The sequence below is a fragment of the Bos mutus genome, chromosome 2 (assembly GCF_027580195.1).
Source record: "Bos mutus isolate GX-2022 chromosome 2, NWIPB_WYAK_1.1, whole genome shotgun sequence".
NCBI classification, from domain to species: domain Eukaryota; kingdom Metazoa; phylum Chordata; class Mammalia; order Artiodactyla; family Bovidae; genus Bos; species Bos mutus.
The window spans coordinates 51062926-51082433 of NC_091618.1; the positions used below are offsets into that span (position 1 = coordinate 51062926).

General features: G+C 39.0%; 1 protein-coding gene across 2 annotated transcripts in view; it reads left to right on the forward strand.

The window, feature by feature from the left end:
• Positions 1-19508, forward strand: part of HECW2 (HECT, C2 and WW domain containing E3 ubiquitin protein ligase 2) — a 432558-nt gene that overhangs the window by 405547 nt on the left and 7503 nt on the right. For both annotated transcript variants that reach the window (XM_070388859.1, XM_070388865.1), the window contains 5 exons: positions 505-634; positions 2094-2240; positions 2941-3055; positions 6615-6700; positions 7721-7833. In XM_070388859.1, the coding sequence (XP_070244960.1) occupies positions 505-634; positions 2094-2240; positions 2941-3055; positions 6615-6700; positions 7721-7833 (591 nt within the window). The remainder of the gene's footprint in view (positions 1-504; positions 635-2093; positions 2241-2940; positions 3056-6614; positions 6701-7720; positions 7834-19508) is intronic.

The window sequence follows — 19508 nt, forward strand, 5'->3', positions numbered from 1 at the left end:
CTGAAGAAAAAAGGGATATATGTGAATGTGGATCATAGATTCTAGTCTTTGCGGAGGGGGAAGCTTTGGGGAAAAAAAAAAGTTAAAGTACAGTATAGAAATGTACAAAGAATTTCTAATTAGGAAAATGATAATTTAAAATAGTTTAACCTAGCCAAAGAATACTGAACCCAAGTTGTCAACCCAAGTCCCAGTTTTCCCTCTGGCATTATTTGTGGGTGGCTGTGCAAACGGCAGCCACTTTTTGTACCTCCAGTTCTGTGTCTGTAAAAGATAAAACAAATTGAGTGATTCCTAAGGCATTTTACATATCAGGATTTTAAAATTTTATACATTTCTGAATTATTTCACTGCTTTGGTTACTGACTTTGACAAAATACATTCCAGAAATCACTGCCTATTTAGTTGATATTGTACTTGTCACTAATTCTTAGTGTATTTCTTCACGATTCTGGGTTTAGCTAATATCCATGCCTACATATTTGTTTCTCTTTGTCATCTTAGTCTCTGTGACCTGAGTGATCTAGAATACCTTGATGAAGAGTTCCATCAGAGCCTGCAGTGGATGAAAGACAATGACATCCATGACATCCTGGACCTCACATTTACTGTGAACGAAGAAGTTTTTGGGCAGGTCTGTTGTGAATAATGGTGATTGTGTGTGGGAAGACTATTGCTTGGTGAAGGATTAATTCAGTGGCTAAGATCAAATGTTTATATATTTGTGGATGGTTGGGTGGTTTAAACCCAGATTTATGTAGTTACAATTCCGTCTAGTCAAGGCTATGGTTTGTCCTGGGGTCATGTATGGATGTGAGAGTTGGACTGTGAAGAAGGCTGAGCACCAAAGAATTGATGCTTTTGAACTGTGGTGTTGGAGAAGACTCTTGAGAGTCCCTTGGACTGCAAGGAGATCCAACCAGTCCATTCTGAAGGAGATCAGCCCTGGGATTTCTTTGGAAGGAATGATGCTAAAGCTGAAACTCCAGTACTTTGGCCACCTCATGCGAAGAGTTGACTCATTGGAAAAGACTCTGATGCTGGGAGGGATTGGGGGCAGGAGGAGAAGGGGACGACAGAGGATGAGATGGCTGGATGGCATCACTGACTTGATGGATGTGAGTCTGAGTGAACTGCGGGAGTTTGTGATGGACAGGGAGGCCTGACGTGCTGCGATTCATGGGGTCGCAAAGAGTCAGACACGACTGAGCGACTGAACTGAACTGAACAATAATCTTGGTTACAAAGGTTATTATAAGATGTTTTAATTTATAGATAGTGATAACTATTTGTGTGTTGTAAGCAATCTTCTTTTTATTTCCAACTATAATATCCTCATAAGATATGAGAATGTATCTGATATAAAATATAGTTTTTAAAAATGCATGCTACCTCAGAGTTGAATATTAAAATATTCAGTTGGCACTTGTACTTAATTCTCATTCATGGTTAAGAACTAAAATGGATTGTTTTGAAGCTAGGGGAAAGTAAACTCTATTTTGGTGAAGGCTTGAAAATACTTTTTTTTTTTTAATTAGTAAAAGAGTTGGTTAAAAGATTTCTTTCAGAAATTGTATACTGGTTCATAAGTAATATTCTTAGTTAGACATTAATACCTGGCTGGTCTCCTGAATTTCATATTTTGGTAAGTAGGTCTCAAGTTAACATTTGCTTGAATATATTTCTGCTTCCTTAAGGTAGACCTTTACGTAAATATTTGCTTTCTATATGTAGTTAATTCTGAATCCTAAAGAAATGTGTGATAATGTCTTATCAGACATTCAAATAGCAGTGGCACAGAATTTGAAACCTCTTCATTTTCATTTAGAAGATTTATTTGTGGATTTAAAGCTTAACCTGGAGCACTTGTGACACATATATATTTAGCCATGGAGGCGCTCAGACATCAACTCGTTGCCTGTTTTCCCTGAGCACCGCTGTACGCCCAGCTCTGTGCTGGTGCTGACCTCCTGCTTGTAAGATGTTCCCAGGGCTGGGACAGGTAGAGGCTGATTCCAGCTCATTGGTAGCAGTAGTCTTACATCATCAAACATATTGCTTTATGGTCAGCCTTTCTGTTTTTTTAATCGCAGATTACTGAACGAGAATTAAAACCAGGGGGTGCCAACATCCCAGTCACAGAGAAGAACAAGAAGGAGTACATTGAGAGGATGGTGAAATGGAGGATTGAGAGGGGTGTCGTGCAGCAGACAGAGAGCTTAGTGCGTGGCTTCTATGAGGTAAAGACAACCAGCTATAGTGTGGTTCTCGGCTGACCCCAGTTATACCTTGGTCCCTCTCATTCTACTTCATATCTGTGTCATATTCTCATTTCTCTTTTGTTGTATTTACTGTTGCTAATTCAATTTAAAAACTTCAATAATTTTTCCTGTATGTTTCAAGAATACAAAAAATTTATTGCCCTGTTACAAGAAATCATTGAAATAAAATGACCTGAATTCAAATAGCATTTGAGAGTTGAATGACCAGTAATAACATTTAAGTCATGCATCTTACTCATGCTTAGATATGGGTAATCAAATCTCATGCTAATGAGATAGCATGCAAATGATAATATCTGAGGGTCAGAATGAGTTGTTACAAGTATTTCATGTGACTTCTTTTGTGAAAAAGCCCCCATAGCTAAAATAAAAATAAACTATGAAAATGACTGGAGCACTAGATCTTCTCCAAGAGAAAAAAAAGAAAAGAAAAGAATTCATTAATGACCAATTATAAAACAAAAATTCTGTTGAAAATTTCATCAACCTTGTACTAAAAATATATTTGTAGAGAACTTTACAGTTTTAAAAGTGCCTCCACAGAATGCATCCATGTATTCCCAACACTCCTTGTGCCCTCCTTTTTTGATGAAGTGTAATTGTAGCTGAGGCTTCTCCAGGTTCTTAAGCCACGTCCTGTATTCTTTTTATTCTGCAGGTGGTGGATGCCAGGCTGGTATCTGTTTTTGATGCAAGAGAACTAGAACTGGTCATCGCAGGCACAGCTGAAATAGACCTAAGTGATTGGAGAAACAACACAGAATACAGAGGAGGTGAAATTTGACTTAAAGATGGCTGGATTTTTAGTTTCAGACTAAAGGGAGGCAAGTGGTTCAGCGCATGGATCTGGATCCAGGACAGGCAGGGGCACTTGCACTCTAATCATAGGTCTGACGCACTCTCCTTTGAGACCATGAGCAAGTGCATGCCCTTCTTCCCCTAGCTGTCTCGTCTGTCAAGTGGAAGGACGACTGTTTACGCACCGTCTGAGGATGTCATAAGTCTTAATTGTTGGTGAAGAAATATGACCATAGGAACAGTAATTAATTGTTTTATAGTGTTGTTAGTGAAGCATCAAGGAGCTCATATTGGACTGGTTAGACTCCACCTATTCTGTCTTCATTCTCAAACCTGAAGAGGCACACCTCTTAACTTCTTTTTTTTTTTTTTTTTTTTAACCTCTTAACTTCTTAATGAGCAAACAGTTTTTCTACATTTCACTTGAACTACTTACCAGTTGTAATTCACAGTTGAAACTCATGAATATAATAAGATACAGTTCTCAGATTTCAAATTTGTTGAACAAACCCTTTTAGAATTCAAGCATTAGGTTCAACCAAAAAGGAAACTGCTGTAAGATTAGCTTAAAACTGTATTCGTGCCCAGTGTCTTCAATTATGTTTGACTCTTTGTGACCCTATGGACTGTAGCCCATAAGGCTCCTCTGTCCATGGGATTTCCCAGGCAAGAATACTAGAGTGGGTTGCCATACCCTCTTCCAGGGGATCTTTCCCACCCAGGGATCAAACCCACATCTCCTCCATCTCCTGAATTGCAGGTGGATTCTTTACTGCTGAGCCACTGGGGAAGCAGCTTAAAACTGGACATGTCACCAGATAGGAAGCTTTAGGGCTGGCATTTCTACAGATCAGTACAAGTTTTCAATTAGCAATTGGCATTAAAGCCACTGTGATTTGATTGCTGAATCAATACACTTGGAAAGGGACCTGATGCTAACCCAGAGTTAGTTTTATTCAATACTTTCAAACAAAGAACAAATACATTTTCTGAAATTTATTGTAGTGTTATTAAGTCTTCAGAAAGTCATGATAAATGACAGTTGGGTTTTGCTTTTGTCTTTTAACTTAGAATGTAAGAGGTGAGCAGTAATTGTGAACTTGGAGAGTGAAGAATACAAGCTTTAAGTCACTGAATTAATCACTTAGCAGACTAAAATTAGAGCTGAGCAGTTCTCCAGTTATCAGTAAATTGAAACAGAGATTTAAAGGAAAAAAAACGTAAAACTATGGAGTAAAGATACACCTTAACATTGGCCCCGATGCTTTTATTTTGGCTTATGCTCGGCTCTTCCAATCCATCACCATTGCCCCGGCTGGCTTTGCCTGCTCATTTTCTCTGAAAGGCAGGATTAAACTGCAGTGTCCATTGCTGCTATTTCTGAAGTCCAGTTGCTGTAATAAGTCTTGACCAATTGACCCTCTGTCAATCCACATAGGCCTTGGCTGTTATAACTGTTAACTAAACCAGTTTCGTTCACTAAAATACAATTTCTCCAACATGCTGCGTAACTTATGTGTTACCATAAATACTATTAGCTCGTTCTTTTACCCACCACACACACCCTCAGGTGATTCTAATAACATTCAATCACATCAGCCAGTTTTGTGTTTCCATAGGATAGACTTTTATTCTCTGTGTATGACGAATCAAGTACCTATTTCTTTGCTTATTGTCAATCTTATCAAATAAAATCCTTGGGAACAGAGTGCTGGGGGGAGGGAGGGGCAGGAAAAGGGCAAGATACCCAGTTGCCATGTTTGCTAACCCAGCTAGTTGGCACTGAATGAAGTTGCGGCTTTGCTGCCATTTGCCATATGTTCACAGGGCAGCTGTTTGTAGAGAATATGATGAGATACTTTCACTCCTGCTCCTTCTATAAATGGTTTTGGCACAGACAGCAAAGGAGAGGCATAAAAGGGCCAGTTCAAAGGGTCAGAAAACTTTAAAGCTTTAAAGAGCCAATGCACTTATTTTATAGATGACAAAACTCTTTTCTCAGCACCAAATAGCTAATCTTTGCCAAAAGCAGGACAATGACCCTCTGGATTTCCGTGTCCAGTCTAGCTGTATTTACCCTCCATTTGGATCCCTTTCTTCTCCAAAGGGCATCACTGACCAAATGGTAAACAGTAAGGCAAGAGTCCCCTCAAAACACATGTGTGGAAAAATTTGCAGGAAAATGGTTTCTACCCAGCTTATCTTCAGGACTAACTGCTACTGATTCAGAATTAGAGTAGCTCTCTGCACACTGAATATGTCACTCAGCTGGTCTGAATCACTAACTGTGCTGTAATCTTTGTCAACCTTCTCTCTGAACTTAATTTTTCTCCATTGAGTTTTGGGAATCCACTGCTACTCCCTTTACTCCAGTACTCTTGCCTGGAGAATCTCCATGGGGTCGCTAAGAGTCGGACACAACTGAACGACTTCACTTTCACTTTTCACTTTCATGCATTGGAGAAGGAAATGGCAACCCACTCCAGTGTTCTTGCCTGGAGAATCCCATGGATGGAGGAGCCTGGTGGGCTGCAGTCCATGGGGTCTCGAAGAGTCGGACACGACTGAGCGACTTCACTTTCACTTTTCACTTTCATGCATTGGAGAAGGAAATGGCAACCCACTCCAGTGTTCTTGCCTGGAGAATCTCAGGGACAGAGGAGCCTGGTGGGCTGCCGTCTATGGGGTTGCACAGAGTTGGACATGACTGACGCGACTTAGCAGCAGCAGCTGCGGCAGCTACTCCCTTAATCCTCCTGTGGGATGATACTATTGACATTTTATTAAACTCTACTGCAGTGTGGAATAAAAATAACATTTAGGTTGATGATTGTTTGAAATTTACTCATTGAAGGAATGAAAGTAGTATAATTATTTTCCCTTTTTGTTAACAAAAAGTAATTTGATTTTAAAATATGAACATTATATATAGTTTTAAAATAGTTTACAATATATGTTTATTTGTATAATTATTTGATTTATGTCTCTCTCTGTACCGGAAGCCCTGTGCGGGTCTGTTTCCTCTGCTATTGTTCCCTCAACCCTCAGGCGTAGTACAGTGCTTGGCATGGTGGTTTGTTGTTCAGCGCACAGTTGTATCCAACGCTTTGTGACCCCGTGGACTGCAGCACGCAAGGCTTCCCTGTCTTTCACTATCTCCTGGAGTTTGCTCAGACTCCTATACAAAATTATTTCTTAAATGAAGGAATGAAAGTTTCAAGCATTTCCAATACCAGCAACTATATTTTTCAAAAATGATATGGTTAACGATAACTCACTTGTTCTCTCTGCTAGTTTCATTTAGTGACCTCTAAATGGAAACAGATTTCTTGGTTCCATTTAGTATTTTGTTTTACTTTTGACACTCATGTGATCACATTAACAGTGTTATTCCTTCGTCTAAAATTGTAAATAACCTTTAATGAATCCAAGATGATGATTTATGTCTGAGAGTCTTTTGTTGACATGCCATGGTCATAGTGACTTAAGATAGAACACTCAAAGTAATACTACCTTTCATGATTGGTTTGATAGGATATCATGACAATCACATTGTAATTCGGTGGTTCTGGGCTGCAGTGGAAAGATTCAACAATGAACAACGACTGAGGTTGTTACAGGTAAGATGCCTTTAGTTAATCTTTTTAATGCATTAATTCTTGTTGGAATTTCATATTTTTAATAATGGCTAAGTATACTCAGTAAATATATCCCATGTTTATCTGCATATTCTGAGTACACTGTTTTCAGACTCTTCTGATTGCATGGTTCTTTGGTTCCATCACTGTGCAGAACATCTCTAACTAGTCCAAGCATCTCATTAGAGTTGTGAGGAAGTACCGATTGCCATCCAAGAGTCCTCAGAACAACATCCACCTTCAGGGCAGTTAGATCCCTTCATTCAGAGGCCCTCCAAGTATTCTGCAGGCCAGCATCTCTGGCAACAGAAAGAGATAAATCTTCAGTCTCATTTATCAAGAAATGATCCAGTTCCTTGATAGAGAATCCCTTCTTTTCTTCCATCTAACTTTCCACAAATGTAAGATAACATTGAAGTTTAAGAATACTGGGAAAACTAACTCATTATTTTCTTATTGTGTTATAGTTATACAGGGAACTTGTTTGTTGATTGCAGCTAAAGAAATATCAGACATGGGGAAGCCTTCTATTTGCTTAGACAAAATCTTACAAGTAGTCTGGATCTTAGCTCCTTTGGATTATAGCTCTGAGTCTCAAATTTGCAGGCCTATAAGTTCTTTTTGTTTTTCATTCACCTCAAATTGATCAGGGACTGATGCTAAGTAGACTTAGGTTAATTGACACGTCCACTTTATTAATCTCTAATGGAAAGTATCCGTGGTTTAAGCTTTTAAGTTAAAGGATATATAGGATGGTGTATTTTCTACAAACCGTCTACATCCCCTTTCCCTTTATAATGCACTGTCCTTCCTTGGGATTCTCCAGCTCTTTGTCAGAATTCTCACATTATAGTTATTCTGTCTCTATGGTTTTATCTTTTGAGCTTTACCGCCAGTGAGCACCATGCTGCTGTTCCCCAGCACCTCTGTATATGAATGATGCCTTTCCTAGAGACTGATCTCTTGGCTTCACCTTCTCCTTCTGTTTTCTTGGGTTGATAGTTTGTTACAGGCACATCCAGCATTCCCTATGAAGGATTTGCTTCTCTCCGAGGCAGTAATGGCCCAAGAAGATTCTGTGTGGAGAAATGGGGGAAAATCACTGCTCTTCCCAGGTAAAGTAGAAAACATTTCTTTACTGTCACTACAGTGCTCTAGGGGGGAACTTTAGCTTAAGTGTATGTTGACTTATTGCCTTTTTTATGTTGAAAGTTTGGAAGAGTGGAAAAAGCTTTTAGAATGAATTGATCTTGGATTACCTTTCTAAATGATGTAAAGAAAGATATTCCTGATTATACTTGAAGTACATATGTACATATCTTAAAATACAAAACACAACAGAACCAAAGCATTTGTTAGCGATAGGAGAAGCAATGTTGTCATACTTGTAGCTCTAGTTTATGTTTCAGAAGCTCTAGTTTTAAGTTTATCATTGGTAACTATTTCGAATCCCTTCACTAAAAATGACCATTGTGGTTTCTAAGGAAAATTAAATCATGTAAATATGCCTCTTCAATCTATCATACATGCCTTACCACCTTGTGAATGCTCTCTGCATTGTACTCTCATTCATAACAAAATGATATATTTCCTTGAGTGGAAAAATTGCTTTTCTGCTGCTACTAATAAATATAAAAGACTAGTAAGGCTGCTGCTGCTAAGTCACGTCAGTCGTGTCCGACTCTGTGCGACCCCATAGATGGCAGCCCACAGGCTCCCCATCCCTGGGATTCTCCAGGCAAGAACACTGGAGTGGGTTGCCATTTCCTTCTCCAATGCATGAAAGTGAAAAGTGAAAGTGAAGTCGCTCAGTCATGTCCGACTCCTAGCGACCCCAAGAACTGCAGCCCACCACGCTCCTCTGCCCATGGGATTTTCCAGGCAAGAGTACTGGGGTGGGGTGCCATTGCCTTCTCCCAGTAAGGCAGCATCTGTGAATTTAAAAACTGGGTTGAATGGAGCAAACTGGAACTGAAGCAGAAGAAAAGCAGGGAGCAAATAAAGAGGAACAGAGAAGAGTTAGTTTCAGAACTCCTTTATCAATCAGCAGTAATATATTGAATTTTTAAATAAAAAGGATTTCAGATTGCCTCTCATTTTACTAATAATAAAACTGCTTTCTGGGGAAGTTAAATCTTCCCAAGTGATATTAAGTTCTTGATAATGTTATCCTGCATTTAAGTACAGTTAGCCATCTGTATCCATGATTTCTGCATCTACGGATTCAGCCAACCACAGATTCCCAACAACTACAGGTCAAAAATATTTTTTTGAAAAGTTTCCAGAAAGTTACAGAAACAAAACTTGAATTTGCTGCATGCTGGAAACCATTACTTAGCATTTACATTGTACTAGGTATTTCAAGCAATCTAGAGATGACTTGCTTCCCAGATGGCTCAGTGGTAAGGAATCCACCTGCCAGTGCAGGAGATACAAGAGACATGGGTTCAGTCCCTGGGTCGGGAAGATCCCTTGGAGTAGGAAATGGCAACCCACCCTAGTGTTCTTGCCTGGAAAATTCCATGGACAGAGGAGCCTGGCATGCTACAGTCCATGGAGTCACAAAGAGTCATACACAACTGAACACAAGATGATTTAAAGTATACAGGAAGACGTGCATAGGTTAGATGAAAATAATATGCCATTTTATATTTGAGCATCCATGGATTTTGGTATCTCTGAGGGAGTTCTGGAACCATCCCCTGGGGATACCAAGACAATTGTACAGATGACTTTGAGAAACTTATTAGTCAGACTGACTTCTTAGCAGTTGTAAGGCACTGGTTTTTTAAGAATAGAGTTCTAAGCATAAACATGTAAAAAAGTGGTGCTGAAAATACAGATACAGAGAGCAATGAATAGAGCTCACTCAGGGCTGACCTGAGCCACCTCTTTGGGTACATCTCAATTTGTGAACAGAAGTGCTTGCATGCAAACATCTAAGTATTAGCTAGCTGACTTGTGTTCCAAATGTAAAAGATTTAATTTCATTATTTAAAGAAGAATTTTATATTATTTTCCTTATGTCTGAAACATGGCTTTTCTTGCTTAAACCACATTTGCAACACAAAAGCAGACTTACACTCTCTGAGTAGGGCCTTTCACCTTTCTGAGAAACTCAAGGATGCATTAAAGAGGCAAGAAAGATGAATTGTATTCTTTCTGTTGAAATCTGTTTTTGTAAAGATTTACTTTTGTAAAGTAGATGGAATAAACTGTAATAGTAGGAATATATATCAGCTATTCATATTAAATCACTGAAATTTTCACCAAACCTGGTGAGCAAAGAAAGGTAATTTGGTGTAAACAACAAACTTTAGCTTCAGAGAGACCAAGCTCTACCCCAGTTCTGTTACTTGCCTGCAGTGTAGTCTTCGAGAAGTTGCTTAATCTTTCTGAACCTCTGTTTCCTCATCTACATTGTAGGTCAGTAATTCTGAAGATTAAATGAAATTATGCATATAAAACATTTACTGCTGACCCTGGCTCAGCTGATGATGGCTGCCATTATGACTTCTGCCATCATCATCTGTAATATATGTCAGGCTGCAGCTTATTAGAAACAGCACAGGGTTGGAAGTTAGAAGACCTGGAGTTCTTGGGAGGTTGGGATTTCTCGCCCACCTCTGCCACCAGCTGACTCTGGGACCAAAAAAAGACCACTTGATTTCTTAGCCTGTTTCTCCACCTTTAAATGGCCAGGGAAGGGGTGGTCTGTTAGGTTCAGTTCATCAATAAGTAGCACTGACAGGTTGCTGAAGAATCTTGGGGGTCAGGCCATATTTACTTGTGTACTTCCCCCGGAGTTCCAGGAAGTTCATATACTTGACTCATCATAAATGGTGGGGTTCTTCATAGCATTGCATACATACAGTTGGGTAACAGGCATTGTTGTTTCTTCCTTTCTTCATTGTGACCTGAGGCTCTAGGTTCTAGATTCCAGTTCTACCCAGATTGTAAAAGTCATACATAAAGGTGATATGAGGCACATCAGGCAAGCAGACCATTTTCATACGTTGCCTGTAACAGGCTCTAATATTTTAGATCCAGTGGGAAGAAAGAGGTACTTGACTATTCTACTTCACCAGTTCATCAACTTACATAGCCTTGTTAGGAGATATAAGTGAAGATTTAAGCCTTTTGATACACTAGTTATGTGATCCTAAAAGCCTGGATCCATCTCTGAAAAATATAAATAACAATGCCATGCTCAAGGAGTATTTTTGAGAATAATGTGCATGAAAGTCCTTAAGGATAGTATGTTTTCTTTGTTCTTTTAAACCTTTTATTATGATTCTTCTGGGAGCCACCATACTGCTGAAACTATTAAAATCTGCTTCACAAAAGTGGTACATTGGAAGAAAAACATAAAAGGAGAACTTCAACTCATGACCATACAGTTTTATCAGAAGTGATTTCTTCACTGATAACTGTCATCATGAAACACATCATGGCGTGTTAAGTGCCAAAAAGATCTTTAAGATTGGCTCTGGTCTAAAGAGATGGTATTTATGACTAAGCCCATTTTTTCCTACTATCAGCACAGATATACTAACGCCATCATTCCTGCTGTTTCCTACTAGGTTTAAGTCGTAGAACTAAAGAACTGGTCTGTACCAAGCTATTCAACCCCAATGTATTTCTTTTTCTTATTTGTGAGATGATGTCTAACATTAAAAATGTGACATTGTACACGCTGGATACAAAATGAATGGATATGCTTCTTCCTTAAAATGTGTATTCCCTAGGAAGTCTGGCATCATCTTGTGTCAGGCAGGGGAAGCTGTACCCTGGAGAAGTGGAAGTGGAAGTAGCTGTAAAGGATGAGGACAGGCAGCCCCAGCAGAAGGGAGGGCATCTTATTCTAGACATGGATGACTGAGGGCCTTTCAGCCTTTCAAGGAAGCAAATGAGTCTCTTTTTCTCTCAGACGTCCTAGTCCTCATTGTGGTAGCAGTAAATAATGCTACTTACAACGTGGGCCAATAAGTGTATTAAAGTATATAGGGGTGTCTCTGAAGCCAGAACAAGTTGAATCTGTGGCTCTCTTTTTCTGTGTTTTGGTAATAAAGTAACCAGAGACCAGATGATAAATAATGATGGAGATAGGCCGGTGTCTCTGTGGAGGTGTCTAACTTGAACACATTACTGCACTTCCTCTGCTTCCTGGTTGGTAGTTAGCTCTGTAGGTTGCATTTCTGTAGATTTCCTGTCCCCTGTGCTCTGATGGGCTTAGGAGACTGTAAATTCACTTTATGGCAAATGGTCTCTTAAACATTCTGAAAACAGGCTGCTCACTTGCCCCCAGGAAAATGCAGGTCAGATCCTCTCTCCCAGGGTGGTGTAGACTTTATGTATTCTTCCCAGAGGCTCTTGCCCGGTAGGCAGTGGGAGAGCTGCTGTGGTAATCGGGGAGTGTTTGGTTTTGCCCGAAGAGGGAAACACTCATTTTAGAAAATGGCTGTGTCTGGAGATGATTATAAATGCAATGCTGACCCAAATTAAAAAATAAAAAGTAAGAGTTAATTATGAAATGAGAGGGAACACATGTATACCTGTGGCGGATTCATTTTGATATTTGGCAAAACTAATACAATTATGTAAAGTTTAAAAATAAAATAAAATTAAAAAAAAAAAAAAATGAGTGTCTCAGGGAGACAGCTTTTCCAGTGGAATAGAACTTTAAAAGATAAAATAATTTTTAAAGATAAATTTTTTTCATTAAAAAAATTTTTAATTGATGTATAGTTGATAATACAATATTATGTAAGTTACAAGTATACAATATAGTAGTTCACAATTTTAAAGATTATTCTCCATTTATTGTTATTATAAATTATTGGCTATATTCCCAATGTTGTACAATATATCCTTAGAGCTTATTTTTTACATAAGTTTGTACCTCTTACTCCCTAACCCCTGTATTGCTAGTCATTTTTTCACTTTTTAATCTTATGTAAAGAAAAGTGAAAAGTGTTAGTTATTCAGTCATGTCTGACTCTTTGTGATCCCATGGACCGTAGCCCGCCAGGCTCCTCTGTCCATGGGATTCTCCAGGCAAGAATACTGGAGAGGGTAGCCATTCCTTTCTCCAGGAGATCTTCCCAACCCAGGGATTGAACCTGGGTCTCCCACATTGCAGGCAGATTCTTTACCATCTGAGCCACCAGGGAAGACCCATGTAAAATTTTCACAAAAATGCCAAGAAGTTAAAAATAAAAAGATGGGTATATAATATAAATACATATATAGTAATATATAATAAAATATATAATAAAATTAGTATGCATTATAGTATATCATTAATATACTATAATATAATTAATAAATATTATAGTAATATATAATAATAATATATAAAGTCCACTACTGAGATAACCTCTAAACATACTTCTACTCATTTGTATACAGCATACACATACATGACACACATTTAAAAACAAGATACAATCAGAGCATATATACTGTTTATGACCTGCTTTTTGTTTACCAAATATCACTAATCATGAACATCTTTCAGTGCCATGAAATATTGCTTTACAGTGTGATCAGTAATTCAGCCCTTCCTCCTCTAGTACAGATAGCATTGTCTACTGGCAAATTGAACTGTAAACTAGGAGATAGGAAAGTAAGTGAGGAGCTCATGTCACTTTCTTTAATTAAAAAAAAGTTCAGAACAAGAGACAGACACTGTAAGGATCCCTTGGTGCCACCTCGTTTTTGTACTTGTCTTGGGGCATCCCTCCCTGGTCTCCCAACTCCCCACCATGTGCTGGTCAGCTGAGGGGCCTTGGTTGAGAGGAAATTGGTAGAAGATTCTCTATAATAAAGTTGTCTGCTCCATGGTTTAATCTCTTATATAAGGCCATCTCCCACTCTTTCCCTTTCTTCCTTTTTACTCAATTCATGCTCTCTAATAATAATATTTTAAGGTTTTATTGTATCCTGCCATTGAATCAGCATGTGCTAACAAAGATATACCCATGATGACTAGGAGTATTACTTTATGAAAGATGCTTAAATATACTATACCTTTTGGATTGGTCTTTACCTTGGGAAATGGATAAAATGTTCATAAAGCATACTTTGTCTAAAAAAAGAACTGCAGTAAATAATGTAAAATACTATTGAAATAATTTGTAGTTCCTAAATGGAGTAAAAGTATTGATAGTTTTCACTGTTGCTTTCAACAGAATCGAGTCTTTCAGGTCACAACAGCTGTAAATCATAAAGTATGTATTTGTGAATGACAAACATTACTGCTGATAAGGACTTGGTCATCCCCTTCTCTGTGGCTTCAGGACCAAAAACTACTTTGGGCTCATCTCTTTCCACCACCATAGTCCACTTCACAAGCCCCTCTCCACGAGGCTATTGCCATAGCCTGCTGTCTACATGGTTATTTCTGTATATACATACTGTAGTTTATTCTGTGCTCAGCAACCAAAGTGAGCTTCTGAAATCTCCATATCACCTCCCTACCCTACTTATACTCGTCAATGACTTATAGTAAAATCCAGACTCCTTGCCGAGGACTGACTACCAGTAGGCCTGGTCTGGCCTACTACCCCAACCTCCACTCATACGCTCTCCCCTCACCTGCTGCAGCCACCAGCCTCCTCCTTGTTCCTCAAATTGACCAAACTTAACTCTGCCTCAAGACTCTAGAACTTGCTGCCCCATCTCTTTTCTGCTGGTTCTGCATGTGACTGGCTTTGTCATCCCTAAGGACTCAGCTCGGTGCTCAGAAAGGCCCTCCAGGCTCTGCTCCCAGTGTACCTATCATTCTGTTATACCTTATTTACTGTCTAGGACTTACTTACGTTCTGTCATTGTATACCTACTGACTATCTTCCCTCTCTAGGATCTAACCCTGTGAGAACAAGGAGCTTATTTGAATTGAATGTGGCTTTGCCTGTCATGCTAAGCCATAGCACATAATATTTTTGGTAAGCTCTTAAGTTTAACATACGACTCTGGACCATTCCAGACAAGATATGCCAAAATCACTTTTGTGTCTTTATACCTTCATCTAAACAATTGGGATAAGCACTAGTAATTACATTACAAAGTCATTTTGGAGATGAAGTGAGATGTTTTGTTGTTGTTCAGTTGCTAAGTCATGTCCGACTCTCTTCCACCCCATGGACTGCAGCATGCCAGGCTTCCCTGTCCTTCACTATCTCCCAGAGTTTGCTCAAATTCATGTCCATTAAGTCGGTGATGCTGTTAACCATCTCATCCTCTGCTGCTCTCTCCTCTTTCTGCCTTCAATCTTTTCCCAACATCAGGGTCTTTTCTGATGACTCAGCTTTTTGCATCACGTGGCCAAAGTGTTGGAGGTTCAGCTTCAGCATCAGTCCCTCCAATAAGTATTCAGGGTTGATTTTCTTTAGAATTGACTGATTTGATCTCCTTGCAGTCCAAGGGACTCTCAAGAGTCTTCTCCAGTACCACAGTTCCAAAGCATCAATTCTTTGGCACTCAGCCTTCTTTATGGTCCAGCTCTCACATCCATACATGACTACTGGAAAAACCATAGCTTTGACTATATGAACCTTTGTTGGTAAAGTGATGTCTTTGCTTTTTTTTTTTTTGTATTTTTTAAAATTTTAATTGGAGGCTAATTACTTTACAATATTAAATATGTAAATATTAAATATTAAATATGGTGGGTTTTGCCATACATTCACATGAATCAGCCATGGGTGTATATGTGTTCCCCATCTTGACCCTCCCTCCCACCTCCCTCCCCATCCCATCCTTCAGGGTCATCCCAGTACACCAGCCCTGAGCACCCTGCCTCATGCATCGAACCTGAACTGGCGATCTATTTCACATATGCTAATATACGTGTTTCAATGCTATTCTCTCAAATCATCCCACCCTCATCTTCTCCCACAGAGTCCAACAGTCTGTTCTTTACATCTGTGTCTCTTTTGCTGTCTCGCATGTAGGGTCATCATTACCATCTTTCTAAATTCCATATATATGCATTAATATACTGTATTGGTGTTTTTCTTTCTGACTTACTTTGCTCTGTATAATAGGCGTCTTTGCTTTTTAATGTGCTACCTAGGTTTGCCATCACTTACAATGGGCAAAGTGCTTAAAATGATGCCTAACACATCATTCAGTTAATTCAGCTGTTTTGACTGTTGTCACTAATCCCTAGCCTTCAGAGCTCACCTGGCATTTTACAATTTTTAGATATTTAAGAAATGTGCTGTATCCAGCCAGGATATTTGTATTTTGTTTGAGTTCTCAATCTGGAACTACTCCTTACTGGGTTTTCTTCTGTTGGGTTTAAATTCTTACATTTGAAAAGTATGTACTCTTCATCTTTTCCCAGGGCTACCCACAGGTGAGACATGACCTGCTTACCAGGCACAGTTTGAAGAGTTTCTTCTGCTGATTATCCCCCATTCAGGAGGAACATTCTACTCTGTATTTATAGATCCAGTTCATTTTAACCCAGGCAACCTAATAAGACTTTAGAATAAGATATTAGTTAGTAATCTAATTCCTTTAATAAGCCTTTAGATACTAGTTACCTTGTGGGAGATATAAGTTGATCTCTTGTCAACATGGACTTTAAAACCTAGAGAAGGGACTAACAGATATTTCAATCAACAGATAACCAACATCATTGCCAAATGGTGTATCACACACAGGTAGTGGGTGTAGTAAGTGCCATAGAATTCCTTTCTGTTGTTTCACATTTACTGAACACCTGGTAAGAGTCAGAGTTGTGCTGTGCCACCAGGATTGCACAAAATACTTGTGAACTAGTCTTAGTGAGGATTCCTGCCCTAAATCCCATGGTCTAAGAAAATATTAGTGGCGATAAAAGAGAAATTGTGAATATTTATAAAAGTCATGACAAAAGTTATAGCTTTATTTGTGTTAATAAATTTAGGCTAACAAAGCAATCACTGAATCACTTCAGTTGAATTGGTCACTCTGTGTGACTGGTAACTGTGTATTTCTCATGCCAGTTACAAGCTCTAAATTCATCACCTTCATCCTTCTTCATTTCCTCTATTGCCTGTTGTGTTTAACAGCGCCTGTGCCACCTCATGCTCCACACGCACTCACTAGCTGCCTTTAATGCATGGAATGGATGGAAAAGGTCTCTGCATTCACGTCCATTCTGGGCTCCTGTCACTCAAGCACTTTAGTTCTCAAGTTTCCTGCAGTGCTTCCTCTCGCTTCCAGGCAGTCTGCTGGGAACGTCCTTCTCTTTGTTGTTAAACCAGAAAAACCCTACAACACCTACAAATCCTTCAAGGCTTGGCACAAATAGTGTCCTCTCTAAAGCCTTTCTTGACTCCACAGAGCAGACTCGTAACTCGTTGTATGCAGGGTCACTAATGGCCCATAGAAATCTTTTTGGAGTAGACAAAGGTTTCTTACAGTTTTCTGGAGAAAAGCAGCCCTGAGCTAGGGATTATGAGTTGCTGAGCAGAGTCAAAGGTAGGCTGCATTTCAGACCCCTAGTATAGAGCACAGACTGCGTAACCTTTGGCAGGTCCCATTTGCTTGCACATTTTGTTGTCAGAGTATAAACGTCTCATAGGCAGAGACCAGATTATTCATTCTCATATACAAAGGGACAGCTCAATGTCTGGCATGCAGTATGACCTCAGAACTTGTTTGTTCAATGAATTAAGGAATAAATGAAATGTAAGTTGAAAAATTAATTTTTATTCATCAGGGCACTTTGTATAGGAATGCCAAGCTTTCAAATATGGGGCCTTCAAAGGGGTACATAATCAAAGAGAGTCTGCAGATGCGGGGGCCCTGGAGAGCCTAAGAAGAGAGCCCCTCTTTGCCCACCTCACAGCCCAGCTCCTGGCCGACTCTGGCCATTCATCCTGGCTGCCCTGCCAGCAAGACTGCCTGAACACCTGATTCCCTTGTGGGAAAGCCAGGCTCAGATGGGGAGAATTTGAGCTTGACAAGTAAACTTGGTCAGGAATGCTCCTATTTCCAAAGAAATCATGACATTAAAGTGTGATATTCTAATATACTTTAGGGATTTTCCAGGATGCTTTTAAGTATTTGTTTTTGATTTATTAATTACTCGATAAAAAAGTTGAAAGAGGAGTAGGGAAACAAATCAGAAGGATTAGGCACCACTGCCAATTGAAAAGAGGGTACTGATAAAACACACTCTAAATGATAATGCAAATAAAAAGGATTTATTAGATTTATATACATTTTATTTCTAGGGCTATATCTACTAGATAAAATGAAGCCCATGGTTTTCTCATTCTCTCTTTAGAATCTTGATTCTAATTTCTTCTTTGCCTCATATTTTGAGTCCTTATAAGCTTCCAAAAGTCACTTCTGGGAGAATCAATTTATAAATGCATACACATACAGAAACACATTAATCAATAGATCTATGAAACCAGATATAATTGTGATTCTTTGGGCTCACTGGATTTGGATAATCGACTTGTCTATATCTATAGGAAAGAAAAGAGGGTTAAGCATATGACCTCCTGGTTAACATTTAAAGAATCCAGAAAGCACCAAGAGATCTATTAAGTCAGACCAGATGTCTGGAGGGCTTTTAAATCTTCTTTATATTAATGCCAGCATGATTTCCCAAAGACTAGTTCAGACCTGCCCTCCTTGAGTGGGTCTGGCTGCATAGAGTAAAATGAGGTAAACTCATTATAGCCTTAGTGTGGCTGGCTTTGAAAGATTTGAAAAATGTTCTTTTATTGAGACTGAATAACTGGATGTGCTTTTGCTGCCAATATCAACATAGTCCAAGGGCCCTTCTGTTATTTTCTGCTAGAGTTTTCTTAGGACATGGAATGGGGTGGGAGAGGGGGGTGTGAGAAGCCTCAGAGGATTGTGTTTTGTTTTGCCTTTTTTTTCCCCCTGTTCTTGGCTCACACAGCAAGTTGATGGTAAATATTGGGCAATTTATTTAACCACACGATTCCTCAATTTCCTTATTAGCAATGCTGTCTTGTTTATAAGGAGTTTTGAAATTTTTGCAAGCACACAAAACTCTGCTAAGAATAGCCAATATAGATATCTTATTTCTAATGTAATTGATGTCTCTCCAATAGTAGAGCCTACCTGCGTCAGACTCATTTAGTGTGATAGTTAAAAAGCAGATCCCTAGGCCCACCCCAGACCTTCTAAAGTAGAATTTCAGGGGGTGCACCTAAAATCTCCATTGTAAACAAGTTTCTTGGATGATTCTGATTAATTCCCCGTATATCTCTCTGAATATCTCTGCTTTGTGGTGAGCCTGAGATAGAACTTGTTGGTTAGAGGACCTGAAAAATCCCCTGGTATCTCCCAGACTTTTCTAAACTGACCAAATCTGGACCATTTTCCCTGAAGCTCCTGTATGTTTTGATTGAGTCATTCATTTAAAAAATATTTGAAGCTTTATTTTTCTAATTTCTGTCCTCAAAATGTGTGTAATCTGGTAAGGTGTTGAGGACTAGCAATTTAAAATCATGAAGTAGGATGAAATGAACACTCAGGCTTCCAAAACTGAAAAAACCAAAGCATTAGTTTCCCTGCTTTCAGTTTAATGTTGGACTTCCCCTAGGAACCCAAGATTGTGGTCTATTCTTGATTTGACTTTGGGGGAACCATTTAATCTTTCTACAGTTTCCCCCTCAACAATACATACTTTCTCCATCCTCATGAAACATTTTCCATAGGGGCTGTTCATGTTATTCAGAAGGAAAGTTCTGTTATGGTAACTATATATTGTGCAACCAGGTGCAATTCAGGAATCCATGATAGCTTT